The 16,416-nt window shown below is 38.7% G+C and overlaps 1 protein-coding gene across 5 annotated transcripts in view; it reads right to left on the bottom strand.

The window, feature by feature from the left end:
• Positions 1 to 16,416, bottom strand: part of PTPRM (protein tyrosine phosphatase receptor type M) — a 792,402-nt gene that overhangs the window by 447,729 nt on the left and 328,257 nt on the right. For all 5 annotated transcript variants that reach the window (XM_037806216.1, XM_037806217.1, XM_037806218.1 and 2 more), the window contains exon 5: positions 10,248 to 10,363. In XM_037806216.1, coding sequence (XP_037662144.1) covers positions 10,248 to 10,363 — 116 coding nt within the window. The remainder of the gene's footprint in view (positions 1 to 10,247; positions 10,364 to 16,416) is intronic.

The following is a 16,416-nucleotide window of genomic DNA, read 5'->3' as shown; positions in this document are numbered from 1 at the left end:
AGTATGCAATATACATTTCTTGAGTGACGGTAATAATCGGCTTTCAGATCTTAAGAATAAACAGAAACTCCACCAATTTGCCACTTGTCCTTTCTGCTTAGCGGACATCAGTTCTTATAATAAAGACAAACATAATTTTATTGCACTGGGCAATAGACAATTCCCTTTCCTTGACTAAGTAAGAGAGAGGCAGAAGAGAATAAAGGTCTGCATCACAATTTCAAAGTTCCTTCTCTGTTGGAACTGCCCTGGGTGCTTCTGTGTGCCAGCCAGAGATGTCTACAGCTTCCCTTCCAACTGCGTCATGCTGGCAGTAGAAGCAGCGTGATCTGTTCTCCATTCCACTTATGTGGGCTTTAAGTTCCGAAATTAAAACCCAGCAAAAGTTGTCGAATTTCCTGTCCATCTCTGGGTAGGGGCTAAGTAAAGTCTCCTCTCTCATTTTCCAGAACGTAATTCCAGATTAAAAGAATGAAAACCGTCTAGGATTTTGAGAGCCGCTTGATGTAGATACATAAGCTTTCCAGCTAAAGCTTTTTTCAATTCTCTCCTCCCCTTCAAGGAAGAAGAGACAAAAGAGGAAAATACTAGAGACCTTCACAACATCCCAAAGCCCCAGAACTATAACCTCAACATTTTAGCAAAAATGTTGCTAAAAGGACACAGAATAGATAAAGAGTTTTTCTATTCTCAACCCTCAAGCACAGGAATTCCCCAGCAAGGGCCACTTCTGACACTTGGAAACAAGAGAAATGAAGAGAAATGAGCCTTTTGAACAATCAGAGAAAAGACACAGAACACAGGCTTTCACAGGATTTACGGTTCTTAGGTCCAAAGCAAGCGGCCCTATAGATTAGTAGCTGATGCCTCTGTCTTCATCCCCCAAGAGCGAACCACACCGACCCCAAATATTCAAAGCACAATTTCAAATCTTGGACCAGAGAATGTAAGCTTACTGTGGACGAGAAAACTCACTTGCTGCTTTAGCTTTCCTCCCTGCATCCTAGATGAAGCATCTGCTGCATACATCTTTTTTGACTGAGTTAGATAATATCACAAAGCAAAATTTATTAATTAATTTCTCCCAGAATCTCCTTAGACATGTAATACCATTTCATCAATATAAAATAAATCTTTATCTTTAAATTACAGTAATCAGAAAACATTTTAGGTTAAAATGCATAGTATATGCCTCAAAAGCTTTCAGTGGTTCAAGTCTGAATGTTCAGCATTACATCAGATATATGGATATTTAACTGACTAAAACAATAATAGATGGGATTTTAACCACTCAAAATTTTAAGGAGCAACTGGTTCCTATAGCAACTGAAGACAGCCCTCTTTGTGCATTCCTGGTATTTTCCATGATAGTAAGTGATGGGAAATTTATGCCTTAATATATATGGTATAAAATACCCGAGTTAAGCTTGCCAAGGGAACCATAATTTCACTTCTTTTCAAATCATTTTGTGGCTTTTATATATAATAACAAAATTGTTCTGACATATAGTTGTGATTTTGCCTCATAATCTATAAATGAAACTAAAAGCCACCAAGAAAGGTTGACTAAATAAATATATGCATTTCTGAACATAAAAGTCAAGGCAACATTCCACACACATGAATACAATTTTAATTTTAAAATCTGATAAAGGCTGTCATTTAAATTACTATATGGTGTTTCTGAATCCATGAGGAAATGTCCTAGATCTTTCTCTGTACTATGCAAGAAACATCATGGTATAACCGTTAAGGGCATAAATTCTGGAGTTACATGGCCTGGGTTCAAATTGTTACTAGCAATTTGGCATTGGGAGAATCACTTACACCTTCTGAGACTAAATTTCCTCATCTATAAATGGGTATATGATAAGAGTCTTTGCAGGGATCAAGAAAAGAAAAAATGCCTGAAAATAACCTAGCAAAGTACCCGAGCACATGGTAATGGTTGGCAAACAGAACTGTCATTACTTTTTTTATTCCAAGCACATTTTTTTAAAAGATTTCAAACACAGTAGTGTAAATACTACCCATTATTTATTCATTCAGGAGCCGACTTCTATAGGTCTGAGTAGTTCACCTTATGAGAATCATTTTAAGTTACAAAAATCTCAAGATTTTTTTTCCTGTCAAAAAGTGTTCTGAAATTATCTGAGCTCAGGAAAGGAATGTAAGAAATTTATTAGCTGGTGCAAAATACTTTTTTTCACACTTGGGTAGCTCACACTCAGCTAAGTGGATTTACATATCAAATTCTCAGAAGAAAAAAAAATATCTCTAGGCCAACAGCTATGAGAAAAAAATTAACCATAGGTGAAATTTTTTTAGAAAATCAAACTCCCAAATTAAGAGCGCATATTGAATTATATTCCTCTTTAAAAAGTGGATGGGGTAGGTTCCTTCATATGTTACAATGACATAACTCTGTTATTATGGTTAAGAATTCAAAATGTACTCTCTTTATAAGAAGTAAATTGCCATGGCCTTTAAATTAACTGAGGTTCTATGCAAGGAAACAAAAAAGAATCAGAGGAAAAGTTTTACAATGGAGAATAAAAAGTCTACAAAAAAAGGTACATGAAACGAAGGCTTAGGAAAGATGACATATCGACCACATTTGCTTCCGAATAAAATTACCCTAACACCTGCCTGTTCATGTTAATCAGTTTTTGCAACACTGCATGGTATTTGCTGTATATTCTGAAATGGCAGAAAAGACAGCACCAGATTCTTAACATCCCTCGTTTCATCAAAGAGCTTCCCCTGGGAGATGGACTGTGGCCCTAACGCCTCCCAGAAAAAGGCAGAAACAGCTTCCCTTGTACTCGCTTGCTTGGTCCATGTGTGGACTTTGGCAATTCCCTTGGAGAAGACATGTGGCTATTTCAGGTGGTCAATAAGCTAATTGCCTTTACCAGGTATTTCCTGAGCATTTGTTCTGTGGCAGGAACCTTTCCAGGTGCCCAATTGCATTTGAGCTTTTTTTTTTTTTTTTTTTTTTATTAAATTCAGTTTTATTGAAATACATTCACACACCATACAATCATCCATGATATACAATCCACTGTCCACAGTATGATAACATAGTTATGCGTTCATCACCACAATCTATCTCTGAACATTTTCCTTACATCAGAAAGAACCAGAACAAAAATAAAAAATAAAAGTGAAAAAAGAACACCCAAATCATCCCCCCATCCCACCCTGCATTCGAGTTTTTAATTGGGTGCTTCACAGTAGCACCTTACTAAAATTTCCTTTCCTGTTTCTATGACCTGATCCACATTATGAAATTCTTTTAAGATGCTAATTCTACTGCCTTATTCCTAAAACAACATGTTTGTTCAAAGAGTAAAACTCATTTATACTGTGCTATGATGGATTCTTAAGTTAACCCAGATATTTTCACAGAAATCTGAGAATATTGGGCTAAAGGCTAGCATTATTTGAAAGGTAAGATCACTCACTATCTCCATGAAGAAAAAAGTCCAAATGACCAAATTAATTAACTAGGAAATAAATGAACATACTTTAAATTGACTTTCAGTAGCAAAATGGAAGTATCTTCAATAAATGCCATAAAAATTGGATAGACAGCTATGTTAAAGTTTACTAAATTTTCTGGGCTTCAGCTTTCTCACTAGTAAAACAAAGGACTATTAAGATTTGAGGGTTGTTCCAAATACAGTTGTTACATGAGTTTATGAGTCTAAAAATAAGCCATTTAAAAATGATGGAGACCTCTAAGTTCTGTCAAGAGAAAATTAATATTTTCCAGGATTTTGGTTTTTTTTGCTAGCTGCTGTTCACCCAACATGCACCAATAAATAGTGATCAGTTTACATTCATTTGTTGTTGGAAAGTCCTCTCTCCACTGTCTCTTTGTGGTCTGCCATGTGTCCTGAAGGCTAAACTATTTTTATTTCCAACCTATCTCTGAGTTTGATGTTGTGGCTGAGTAACAAAAGCAAGGAATAGGGAGGAGTCTCAGCAATGTATCAGAAATGAGTTAAAACCTGGGCAATTCCACTACTAGGTATATACGCCAAAGAATTGAAAGCAGGGACTCAAACAGATACTCGTACACTGGTGTTCATAGCAGCACAATAGCCAAGAGGTGGAAGCAACCCAGTGTCCATCAACAAAGGAATGGATAAACAAAATACAATGGTACATTATTCCACGCTAATGAGACAACATGGATGAACCTTGAGGACATAACGTTGAGTGAAATAAGCCAGACACAAAAAGACAAATATTGGATGATTCCACTTAGAGGAAGTAGTGGACTAAGCAACTTCACAGAGACAGAAAGTAAATCAGAGGTTACTAGGGGCCAGGGGAGACAGAGAGGAATTTTGCTTATTGGGTGCAGAGTTTCTGTTTAGGATGATTAAAAAGTTTTGATAAACTGAAACTGTGGAAGTGTAACCGATAACAATTTTTGAAATTACCTATATAACCACATGTTGAGCTATACATCAAAGGTTAACACCTTTCTGTATGCATGCTATATTTTACAATAATGGGAACAGCTGAAGTTGTGGAATTGTGACCCATAACATTCTTTGAAATTTGTTCTCTAAGTGCTTGTTAAATAGTACTTTGAAAGTTATCACTGTTATGGATATATGTTCACAATAAAAATGCATTTAAAAAAGTTTTGATAATGGATGGTGGTGATGGTAGCAAAACACTGTGACTATAATTAATAATCACTGAACTGTGTGCTTAAAATGGTTAAAATGGTCGATTTTACAGCATTTATATTTATATATATATATTTCTATAATAAAAATAAATTAATTAAAAAAACAAAACAAAAAGCCTTGGCAACCAGAAAAAAAGTAGTGAATTAAAGAGCAGAAGTTTCAAAAAGGCCCAGACTGGAACAGATACCTGTGAAGGAGAGAGAGCAGGTTGGCCAGTGGGCCACATTCCTTGGAAAACCACATGCACGACCCATCTTCAGATGTACAAACATAAGCACTAGCTTTGGTTATCAACTTTAGACACTGCAAAGCTGAAATAGGTAGTACAAATATTAGTTCCCAAGAGAAACAAGCAAATATAGGAAAATAAAATTTGAAGAGAGAACAATGGTGGTTTTAATCTAATCATACACAGCGTAAAGGGTAAATGACTGAATAAAAAACATGTAACATAGTAACTGCCCATCAGCAAACAATATGAAAGTATATAAAGAAGAAAACCTAGAATTACTTTTTTCTCACTATCTTATACATTCAGGCTGAACACGTGACTATAACAAGAAATACGGTCAAACCAAACATGGTGCTTGAATGTTTTTAACAAATACACTTAATTGAGTAATTTACATGGTTACAGTTTATGTTTATACGTATAGATTGCCATATCTGATAGCATGTAGCAGGTATCTTCAAGAAATTCATTGCACAACAGTTTCGTGCTACATGAAACCAGTTCTACAGATGCTGTTTTACTACTGCAGATTATCCAAAGGTGTTTTAAATACTTTGCTGTTGTAATAATGGATGCTCATGAACTGTGTTTTATTTTGTTGTCCTGTATTCTACAAAAACTGTTTCCATGTTGGTAATAACCTGTGGGGCCCACAGAAGTGATAAGGAAAATGTAGGTAGACAGGATACATTCTGTTCATCATAAACATTTTACCTTTAGTATCATTATCAGACTTTGTATTACATTGTTATTGAGAGATTCTGACAGTGATCATATTTGATCTCTATTTTAAGCACTCAAACTCTTGGCCATTTTTTCACAGACGTGCATCAGTATGTACATGTAGTGGATACAGACATTTATATCTATGGTTAGGATGGCCCTTTGATGTTATTCATTTAATTTTTGTCAGATCCAAAGTCATCCTATTTGATCTCTATTTTAAGCACTCAAACTCTTGGCCATTTTTCACAGATGTGCATCAGTATGTACATGTAGTGGATATAGACATTTATATCTATGGTTAGGATGGCCCTTTGATGTTATTCATTTAATTTTTATCAAATCCAAAGTCTTCCAGTAATTGCCAAGTTCACATTGACTCTTCCTGTATATTTGGACAGAAGACGACAGCATATTGTAGTGGAAGAATTGGTGGTGAGGTAAGGTAAAGAAACTAGTTGTTCGGCAATGTTCTGTTATTATTTCCAGCTATGCCATTTCCCTTTTCAACCTTGGACAATTCTGAACCTCAGACCCTCCATCTATATATAAAAGAGGCTAATACCATGAAACTATGGTGTGTGCAGATGTCTATCATGGATCTCAAGTGACTGTAAAACAAGGGACCCAAAGGACTGTAAATTATTATATTCAAAAACGTTGATGCTCCTAATTAAAAAACGCATTATTAGTTCTAACTTTGACCTACTTTTGGGGAGATTCAGATTACATAAAATCCTAAAAATATTTTTCTCATTCTCCTTCTCTGCCTGGATCTCAGAATTATTTTGAGGATCCAAGTGAGTCAGTCGATGTGGAAAAAATCATTTTTGAAACTGTTATAACATGATTGTATCAAGGAAGAAATTTCCACATTCATATCTCTAGATGAGGATGAGAGAAACCAGTCAATTTTCATGCAAGTTAGATTCAAGTTAGTTTCACTGTTACTGGTTTAGCTTCCCCCAAACTCCTAAACAGCCATAGTCAAAGGACCCAAAGCTACGGCAAGAGGGTAGAAAGACTTGGTGAAACCATCACTTATTGATAATCCTTATTTCTACTAGAAAACCACTCCAAATACATACAGATTAATGGAAATCATCTCTGCCAGTGAAGGGACACTGGACTTATTTCATAATCTAATAATAAAATGAACCTTTCCCCACAAAATTCTTGCCCAATCAGGGTAAATAAAATATTTAACAGTAAAATTATTCTAACATCACAAAGATTCACAAACCAAATAACATTTGTGATTGCATGATATAATAAGAAAGGCATTGACTGATTGATTGTGAAAACATTTACCAACACTAGAATTCAAATGTAATAGAATTAAAAAATAAAAGAGACCTGGTCCATGGAAAATTTAACGTGAGAGTCAGAGAGACACTGTGGCCTGCAAGTGGTGAGTTATACTTTATATGTCTTCCTTTCTCTTTTTTAAACTGAATGTGTTGCCTTTTGCTACAGAGTAGTCATTTTCAACCCTCAGCGCACATTGGAATCACCTAGGACACCTTCATAGAATGCTAAACACTGTGATGCTCCCCAGACCAATTAAATCATAATCTGTGGGATAGGACCAGACATTTTGTTAAAACTCCCCAGGCATGTTATAGTGGAGTCAGGGTTCAGAGCTCTGCTTTTAGATCCATTTTCCAAAACAGGAGGCAGTTTTTCATCACAACATGAAAAATTCTCTTTAAAACTAAGTCTGCCCCTTTAATAGGAAATAGACATCCCCAACCCCTGAGGAAAGGCTCAAGTTTAAGTGAGAGGATCCCAAGCCCAGGATATTTGCAAAAACAGAAAGAGCAAATTGTGGTCTCAAGTTGCCTGCAAATTTTGGGGAATATCTTAGATAACTCAGGAGCTATGGCTTAGACTTTATACTGTGTACTCTCAAGTAACAGTAACACAAATATCAAGAGCAAAAATATTTTCCTTGGAAAATTAAAGTTTCTAGAGCTAAATTAAGGATGACAAGAATAATTCAGTTTTTAAAAGGTAGTTGTTTTGTGAAAATTTCAATTAAAAATAACTGTCTGGTCATTATTCTCATAGATAACTGATCCTTGATTGAGTTTTAATATGTGTGCCGGTTTGAATGTATTGTGTCCCCCAAATGCCATTATCTTTGTGGTCTTGTGTGGGGCAGACGTTTTTGGTGCTGGTTAGATTTGGTTGGAGTGTGCCCCACCCAGCTGTGGGTGATGATTTTGATGGGATATTCCCATGGAGGCCTGGCCCCGCCCATTCAGAGTGGGCCTTGATCAGTGGAGCCATATAAATGAGCTGACTCAGAGAGAGGGAACGGAGTGCAGCTGGGAGTGATGTTTTGAAGAGGAGCAAGCTTGCTAGAGAGGAACATCCTGGGAGAAAGCCATTTTGAGGCCAGAGCTTTGGAGCAGACGCCAGCTGCCTTCCTAGCTAGCAGAGGTTTTCCGGATGCCATTGGCCATCCTTCAGTGAAGGTACCCGATTGCTGATGTGTTACCTTGGACGCTTTGTGGCCTTAAGGCTGTAACTGTGTAGTGAAATAAACCCCCGATTTATAAAAGCCTATCCATCTCTGGTGTTTTGCATTCTGCAGCATTAGCAAACTAAGACAATATGCGACTACTACTCACTGAGGAAATAAATTAGAATTCCTAACATCATGAATTCGAAATAATTTGGAAGTGGGATCAAAAGAAAAAATAAAAGTATATTGAATACTGAAGAGCAAGGCAGAAAAACTCTAAAACTGGAGATTACAAACTTTAAGAGAAAAGGAAGGGTAACAATGAATTTGGAACATTCAGCGTCAGTCCCTTCACACATCCTTCCTTCCTGGGCAGGGGAGTCTCCAACAGGGATGGCAGGACATGGACACAGAGAGTAACATCAAGGCACAAGGACAGAACTTCGTGTGCAGAGGAACTTAAGAAGTCTCCTCTCCAGGAGGTATCCCAGTTACAATAGATGATCAGCTTATCTTGGGATGGTCCTTTTGACTGTCTCCAACTTCCCAAGAAATGTAGGAATACAAATGATCATATGTCTATATTTATTTATGTTGTGATGGTTACACAGGATAAATGATTTAAAAGTTGAGTGCCATACAAATGTAACACATCATACTCAAGATTATACTCTAGAAGGGAGAGGTACAGTAGAAGGTGGATGGGGGTGGTAAATAAAAGACAGAAAAGGAAAGACTCTTGAAGAAGTAGAAGCCAACAAAGAATGTAATAGTGTACAAAGAAGGATTAAAACATGAAGGTTAGTCTCAGCTCAATAGAAAATGATAGATAGATAGATAGATAGATAGATAGATAGACAGACAGACAGATAGATAGAGGGGCACAACAACCCCACTATAGAATGTGTAAGAAAAGTGAAAAAGTAAATAAGCACTAGTCGAGATGAAGAATGAACAGCCTGAAGATTAACGACTAAAAGGAAGAAACGAGTGAAATTGGAGAACACTATGGGGATATGAAACCTATAGTCTAAAGCAGCCTGCATTCTTGGAAAAAGGATAAGTAAATTCATCCCATTCATTCTGACACCAAATTCCTAAGATCTTGGATATATCCATGGAACTATTTTCCAAGCCAAAAGCACTGGTGGAATTCGAAAGTTGGTATCATTATTGTGAATGATTATCATAAAAATGTATACTTAAATGCTCACAATAAAAGATGCATTATTAATTTCTAAGTCTAGGGCTGTTTCTGTGGAAAGTGAAATTAGAAAAAAGCATGTAAACTTATTTTTGTCTCATTCTTTGGATTTCTCTCAGAAAGAGGATTAGTCCCCTGCAAGGTACTGTAGGGATTGAGTTATGTCCCCCAGAAAGACTTGTTCATCTGCATTGCTGTGGGCATGAACCCATTTGTAAACGTTATTTGAAGATTAGCTACTATTAAAATGGGGACTCATTTGTGAATAGGATCTTCAAAGATCCTATTTAGATGAAGCCAAATTGAATCAGGGTGGGACTTCATCCAAATATTGGAGGCCTGTAAGCAGAGGAAAATCAGACTCAGAGTGAGAGAAAGTCATGGGAAGAGACCAAGATCACCGTGTGACAAAAGCAGAGCCACAAGCAAGTAGTCCCAAGGACTCTGTCAAGCCAGCACCAGAACACTACCGATTCCAGGAGAAAGCACGACCTGTTGATTTGAACATCTAGCCTCCAAAACCATGAGCTGGTAAGTTCCCGGTGTTTAAGCTGACCCACTATGCAGTCTTTGTCATAGTGACTCTGGCAAAGTAAAACCGGTGCTGCATTTGGTACTTTAATTTACTGCTCCAAACGTAAGATGACAATCAGACCTTCAAAACAAGATGGCTAAGCAGAAACGAAGGAAAATAAAAACAGAAATTCAAAATAGTTCTGTGGAGAAAAATAGTAATCTGGCCACATATTAATAAAGGGGGAAAGGAAGTGGGAAAATCTTCCTACAAAAGCATCAGCCCGCGATAGCAACCGGTGGCGGAGTCCGCTGTCAGCTGCTCTCCGGGAGGTGGGTCTGTCCCTTCTGCTGGACAGATCTTCTGGAGCTGACGACAATGTGTGACTGTACCTGAAGCCAAAGTCTGTCCCCAACCACGGTCCTGCCGATGGCACTGCACTGAAAGGTGGCGAACTGGCCAGCATTCACTTCCACATTCTGAATCCGCAGGAAATGGGGCGTTCTGGCTACATGAAGAAAAGAGTTAAAGATATTAAAAATGGAGATCTGAAACTATACATTGTCTTTTTGAAGCTATTTGCAATTTTAGGTCTTTCCATCCCGTTCATTTTTGGAGAAAAATAAGGCTTTTGATTTTAAGAGCTTTAAAGATTTCACTCTAATTGTAAAAGCTATCATGGGAGGTTTTGGTATGCTTTGTAAAGGGAAAAAAAATGCTAAGCATTCTGGGATACAACCAGACAGAAAGAAGATCTTTTATTGTTCCTGCTGTGCAAATTACCATAGCTCAGCAGTCTCTTTATAATAACAGATTTGTATTAATAAAGATTATACTGAAGCCTAATTGAGGTTGTAAGCAAAAACATATTAGATATTTATACTAGCAACATGAAAAGAACAGTAAGAAGTTAAATGATGTTGTCAAGGAAACTTTTAAACCCAAGTACAGAGCTGTGCATAATGTATATTTTAATACAACTAATTGGTAGGCAACATTACTTGTGTAACATTTTCCAGCTACCAAAAATACTATTCCTATAGACAAACACTGTGAAATATGCAGAGACTGCCATAGCAAGGCACTTTTTGCTGATGCTTATATCCAATTCAAGAAGAAAGAATGATTCAAATGCTAAACAGCACTACATCTCAGAATATGCATTGCCCATATGGGACAGCTGTTTAAATAAAGGATAATTCTATTGGATCTGCAAAGCACAGACCGACTTCTATGTCACTTTGAAAACATGATAGATCAGGACTTAAGTGTCAGTGACAACGTCAACTTTTAGAAAGAACATTCTCTTCTCACAACAAGGATAGTTGGAGTGAAGGAGCAGCAAAGGGTGGGAGTGTGAGTGGAGTGGGAGGAATTGAAAAGGAGAAGTGCAGGATGATAACATTTTTGGGGAGGGGCAGATAAATCTGTGTAATAACTAGAATAAATTTTTTAGGCCTTGCTAGTCTTCCCCTATTGCCAACATGCCCCTAGGCCACATCCAGGCACTATTCAGCACAGAAGTTACTCAAAGATCATGAACTGGCACTAACGTTAGCCTGAGCAGCACATAATTAGGAATGGAAACAGCTTACTACAAAAGAACAAAGAAAAACATATTTCGATATCAAAAATGTGCAGGAAAACCCCATTACTAATTTGGAGACCACTAATAATTCAGGCAATGTATTTGTGATGCCAAGCATGCAGAATGTTCTAAATAACTTCTTAATAAGTCACATAACTATGGGTCAGATCATATTAATCAATTAATGTACAATTTTATAAACTCTTTTTTTTCCACTTAATCAAATTACCCCTTGCTCAAGAATAACATAATTTCATGGTTTGTAAAGATCGTTGTAAATCAAATTTCTCTTCTACTCCTTGTTCCAGAAAAACTGAAAGACCCATAATTCTTAGAGGATGGAGAGAGGTAACATTTATTGAGCACTTACGTGCCAGGAACTTTTCCAATTAATTCTCACAAATGCTCTTGAGGCAGGTATTCTCTCCCTTTTCCAGATCAGGGGAACTCGTGTGCAATTGGCCAATAAGTTGCAGAACCAGAATATAAACTCTGGTCTCTCCATCCCAAAACCCCGGCACAGCGGTCTCTCCAAGGAATCTCTTCAAGCCCCCCCAGCAAGCCCCTGCCTTAGCTTAGCTCTCCATCCCATCTGGGATGTCTCTGCTGTCTGTCTGTTGGAATGTTAGCTTCCTTCTAGACCCTTCTCAAATGCTATTCACTCCATGAAGCTACTGTGGATTTCCTTCTCTTTTTGTTACACTCTCCTAATATCACGTAGCCTCTGCACTATATGTGCAATATTGCACCAACCATCCTTGCTTGCCATTCTCAATCATGTTCGTATGTTCAATGGGACTTGATGTTAAGACATCATACATAGCAGGTCCTCAACGCCATGGTTAAAATGAATTCAAGTTATTTAAAATTAACACAACCACACCCACATCCTTGAAAACTGTTCACATGAGATTTCCACTTCTGTAGAATCCTAATCTGCCACTCCGTCCCACCTCTGATATAAATGCACAAACTTTTACTATGTAAACAATTTTACCTCTATTATTATTTTGGGTAACCTGCACCAGAGGTCCCCAACAGTCATAGATACCATTAAAAATGTTGAGATTTGATAAAATTAACAAATGTATATTGGAAGCTGATCAGCGGTTTTCTTGTCAAGGAAATTTGAACAAAATTGATTATTCCTCTTTTTCTAACCAAACATAGGTATATATGTCCACTGCAGCATGTATATCATTAATTGGAAACTTTTTCAAATGTTTCCCCCATGAAATAACTCTAAACACATGACTTCTAGCTACAGGGACAGCCTATGCTTTCTATATACCAGTGAAAAAAGAAGAAACACAATGGAAGTGGAAATTCCTCTGTTTGCCAGTGCATTTGTACAATGGGAGATTTTAGCTACTTCACATGAATTCTAAGGTCGGTGATCAGAGCAGTTCACAGTCCCCAGAATTCCTAAGCACATAAACACACACACACCCCTGCAAGTCTGGCTCGCTAAGATACTGCTACATTCACTTCTGTCAGCCACCCTAAGCCTTTGGAGGCTCCTGCTTCGAGAAATCCCTGGCCACTCATCTCTCACACCCAGGGCTCCAGCTCCATCCCTCTTGAGTGCCTGCTCCTTGTAGCTCCAACACTCCTAACTTTTCTCCCCCACAGGTCTCTTCACTACCCTTGGACTGCCTCACTTCCAGAAACAGGAAGTGCTTTCCATCCTCGTGATCCTTCCCAAGAATTCCACAAAAAACCTTTGGAATTCTATTTTCAAAATCATTGTCCTGCAGCTTTTTCCTCTGTTCATTCTTCCTCCTGGGTACTCCCTGTACATGTCAGTATGTGTCAGAATGAGAGTGTGAACTCGTCCCTTTTCGGAGTATCCAGGCTTCCCTGTAGATGTCTTCTGCCACCAGAGTCAACAACCTAGAGTAAAGCAATAATTCCCCAAGCCATATCCCAAGCCTCTCCGTAAACAAACAAACAAACAAACAAATAAAACTGAAGGGAAAATAAGATTTTTGAGGTTCTTAGAAGAAGCGAACCTGTAAATGTCTATGCAAGACCACACTCAGCTGGCCCACAACATTGGAGCCCCTGGAGAAGCTTCACCGACGATCTGTCCCTGTAAAGGCAAGCAGGGTCTGGGAGTCCCAGGGGCCCCATCAGAGGCAAATATAAGGCGAGGCTGCATTCTGGGAAGGGCGACCCCAGACCACAGGAAATAATCACCCTTATACCCCAAGGAAGGCAAAAGCCCTGCACCCCACAGCTGGCTGCTGCACCACAGCAAGATGGTAGCTGACAAGTGAGGTATGTCACGGGATGTTACATGCAATGGGCAACTGTCATCGCAGGAAAACAGTTTTGTCTTGTTTTTTAAAAGTAGACCCTTAGTCTGGCGAAGGAGACACCAGGACACAGGGTCAGGGCAGGCGGTGATTGGGAATGACAGCTAACTTCAAGTTCTGCAGAATTTATGGAGCGGTATGTTTCCCGAAGGTAAAGGAGGGTGGCATTAGCTGGCCAGCAAGGGGGTGGAAGCTTTAGGACTCTGAGTGGCCTTTTGCAGGTGTGGTGGGGACTTGTGAACAGGGCCCTGCTCTCAGGAGGCACTCAGTGCGTGCCTACTAAATGGATGTGAATAAATGGAAGTATAACCAGCCTTCTAAACCTTCTCTCAACTCCCCTGTTCTAACATCATGAGGTCTTTTTAAAGTTCTCAAGGCCCTTCATGGATCTCAGGGAGGGTGAACACAAGCTGGGTAGGTTGCAGACTCTTCACTGATCAGCAGACAAGAAACCAGGCCTTTACCCCAGTCAATTGCAGCCTAACCTCATAACCACTCTGCACCCTTCCCGGCCAAGTTAGTCAACTCTTCTACTCAACTCTCACAAGGACTGACCTACGAGGAGTGTGGTGTTGTCAGGGACTCCAAGCAAAGCACATGCTTGTTGATGACCAGCGCCTCCCACCTGCCACCAATGTGGCCATTTTTTTCACAATTTTTGGCCAATAGCCCAGACTTGAAGTTGCCTTTTACCCTCAGCTAATGCTACAACCAACGGGCACATAATCTTCAAATCTGGCTTCACTGAATCTTTCCACCCCTCAAATGAACTACAGCAGAAAATCCCAAAACTCCCTCAGTATAAGAAAATCACAAGGTAGTGAAGCAAATGAGTCAGCAATAAATAACCATAAGACACTAATAATTCAGCCACAGTGGACCTTGAGTCGTAAAAGCTAAACCACTGATTGCACTATTTGTTTATGTGAGGATACTCTGAAGCATATTTCAGTAACCTCAAATATCTAAGACCTCAGTCTACCAGTGTTATCGTTTAAGGAACTCCTGCATACGATGCCTAAAGGCCCATCCCACATCCTTCAACTTGCCCCCTGCCTCTGGTCCCCCCATTCCTGTGGATGGCTTGAATCATACAGCACACTCCACAGCTTGCCTCGAGCTGTATTCTCCATCATCTCCTGGACTCCTCCTGCTCTACTCTTACTACAGGACCCCACAGCAGGTGGGGTCTTTGGTCTTTACTATTGCAGTGTGTTTGGGCTTGGCGCCATCTTCCGTGATGACTTGGGTTAACGGGGAGCTTACCTGGGGCTGTTATTCAGCAATCTTACCCCACTTGGTTAAGGGCAGTGTTGGTTCTGAGCCTGCGCTAAAAGGTTATTTAATGTTTTGAGTATCAGTACCAGTATAGCTGTGCATAGTTAAGCTACTCAAAACTAAACGTTAACCACGTCTCCCCTAAAAGTCCACTGCAAAATCTCCATGTGTGCCCATGTGCTTAACTCTTGGCATCTCACCCAGGACCCCACCTGCACTCTTTCTTCTCCCTCCTGCTTAAACTTCTCCACTCTCTCTCCCTCTCCCCCAAGCTGCCAAGCATCTCAAGATCCCTCTTAATTTTCTTATGCACTGCAATTTAGTTCTCTTAGACTTTCTTGTTTAGGGTGATTTTTTTTGAGGGAGGGCGGTGTGCTTTTTGGCATTTCAAGGTGTTTTTGGCAACAAAAGAGCTCTAAATCTAAAATGGCTACCACTCTTCATGTAGAATGCAGAAATGCAGGAGAAATTTTCTTTCCCACAGTACCATTTTCCAGGTCTGCTATAATCATTAAAAAGAGATGCCGAGTTCCTTCACAGGCATCCATGTTTTCCCAGTAGCTCATGGGAAAGCAAAGGTAAGTTTAGTCTAGAACATCTAGAGCTAGCTTCCCATTGACTAAAATCCTTTTCAGTAAATGAAATTCAAACCTTCAACATCCAAGTTCACTCTTCAACAAGTATTTAAGGAGAATTATTTTGGAAGAGCAAGGATGGGCAACCCGTATTGTTTTCGTTTTGTTGTCCGTATTATAGCATGTTTCTAAACCGCCTGGGAGAAATATAATTTATGTTCCCCCAAATATGAAACAGGCTCTTGAAACAACTTGCCTGGAGTGACTTCATTTATATCTTCCTCCTACTAATATGACTAATATATTTCAAGATGTCCATGATATTTGAAATTAAATTTATCCTAAGATTTGTGATGTAAATATTTTTTCATATTTAGAAAATATTTTCCATATGAAACATTAAAACTACAGAAGCACTTGATTTCTGAACCATCAATAAAATTTACTTCCAAGAAACAGCTTTTGAAATTTGCATGAATTTCTGTACACTTTTTATTTTAATTTATTTTAATTGGGAACATCCTGTAACCTGTTGAGGAAACAGATAGCATATGGACCTAAACTGTGGGCCTCCCAAGGCTGAGAAATTAAACTTTGATTCACCTAGGCACACAGTGAACTCAGAAATGTTCATATAGATATTTTATTTGCACTAAAATTAGGAGACATAGGGACAGCCAAATTCTCACAACAGATGAGAATGGGGAGGTAGGGGGAGGCTGGTAAAGGTAAATATATATATATATATATCTTGTTGGAAATAAGAGAGCTGCTAGCATCCGGCAGAAACCCCCATGTGTGC

The sequence above is a fragment of the Choloepus didactylus genome, chromosome 16 (genome assembly GCF_015220235.1).
Source record: "Choloepus didactylus isolate mChoDid1 chromosome 16, mChoDid1.pri, whole genome shotgun sequence".
In the NCBI taxonomy this organism is placed as follows: domain Eukaryota; kingdom Metazoa; phylum Chordata; class Mammalia; order Pilosa; family Megalonychidae; genus Choloepus; species Choloepus didactylus.
Note: the sequence above shows the minus strand (reverse complement) of the source record. Positions and strands in the feature narration are given on the sequence as shown.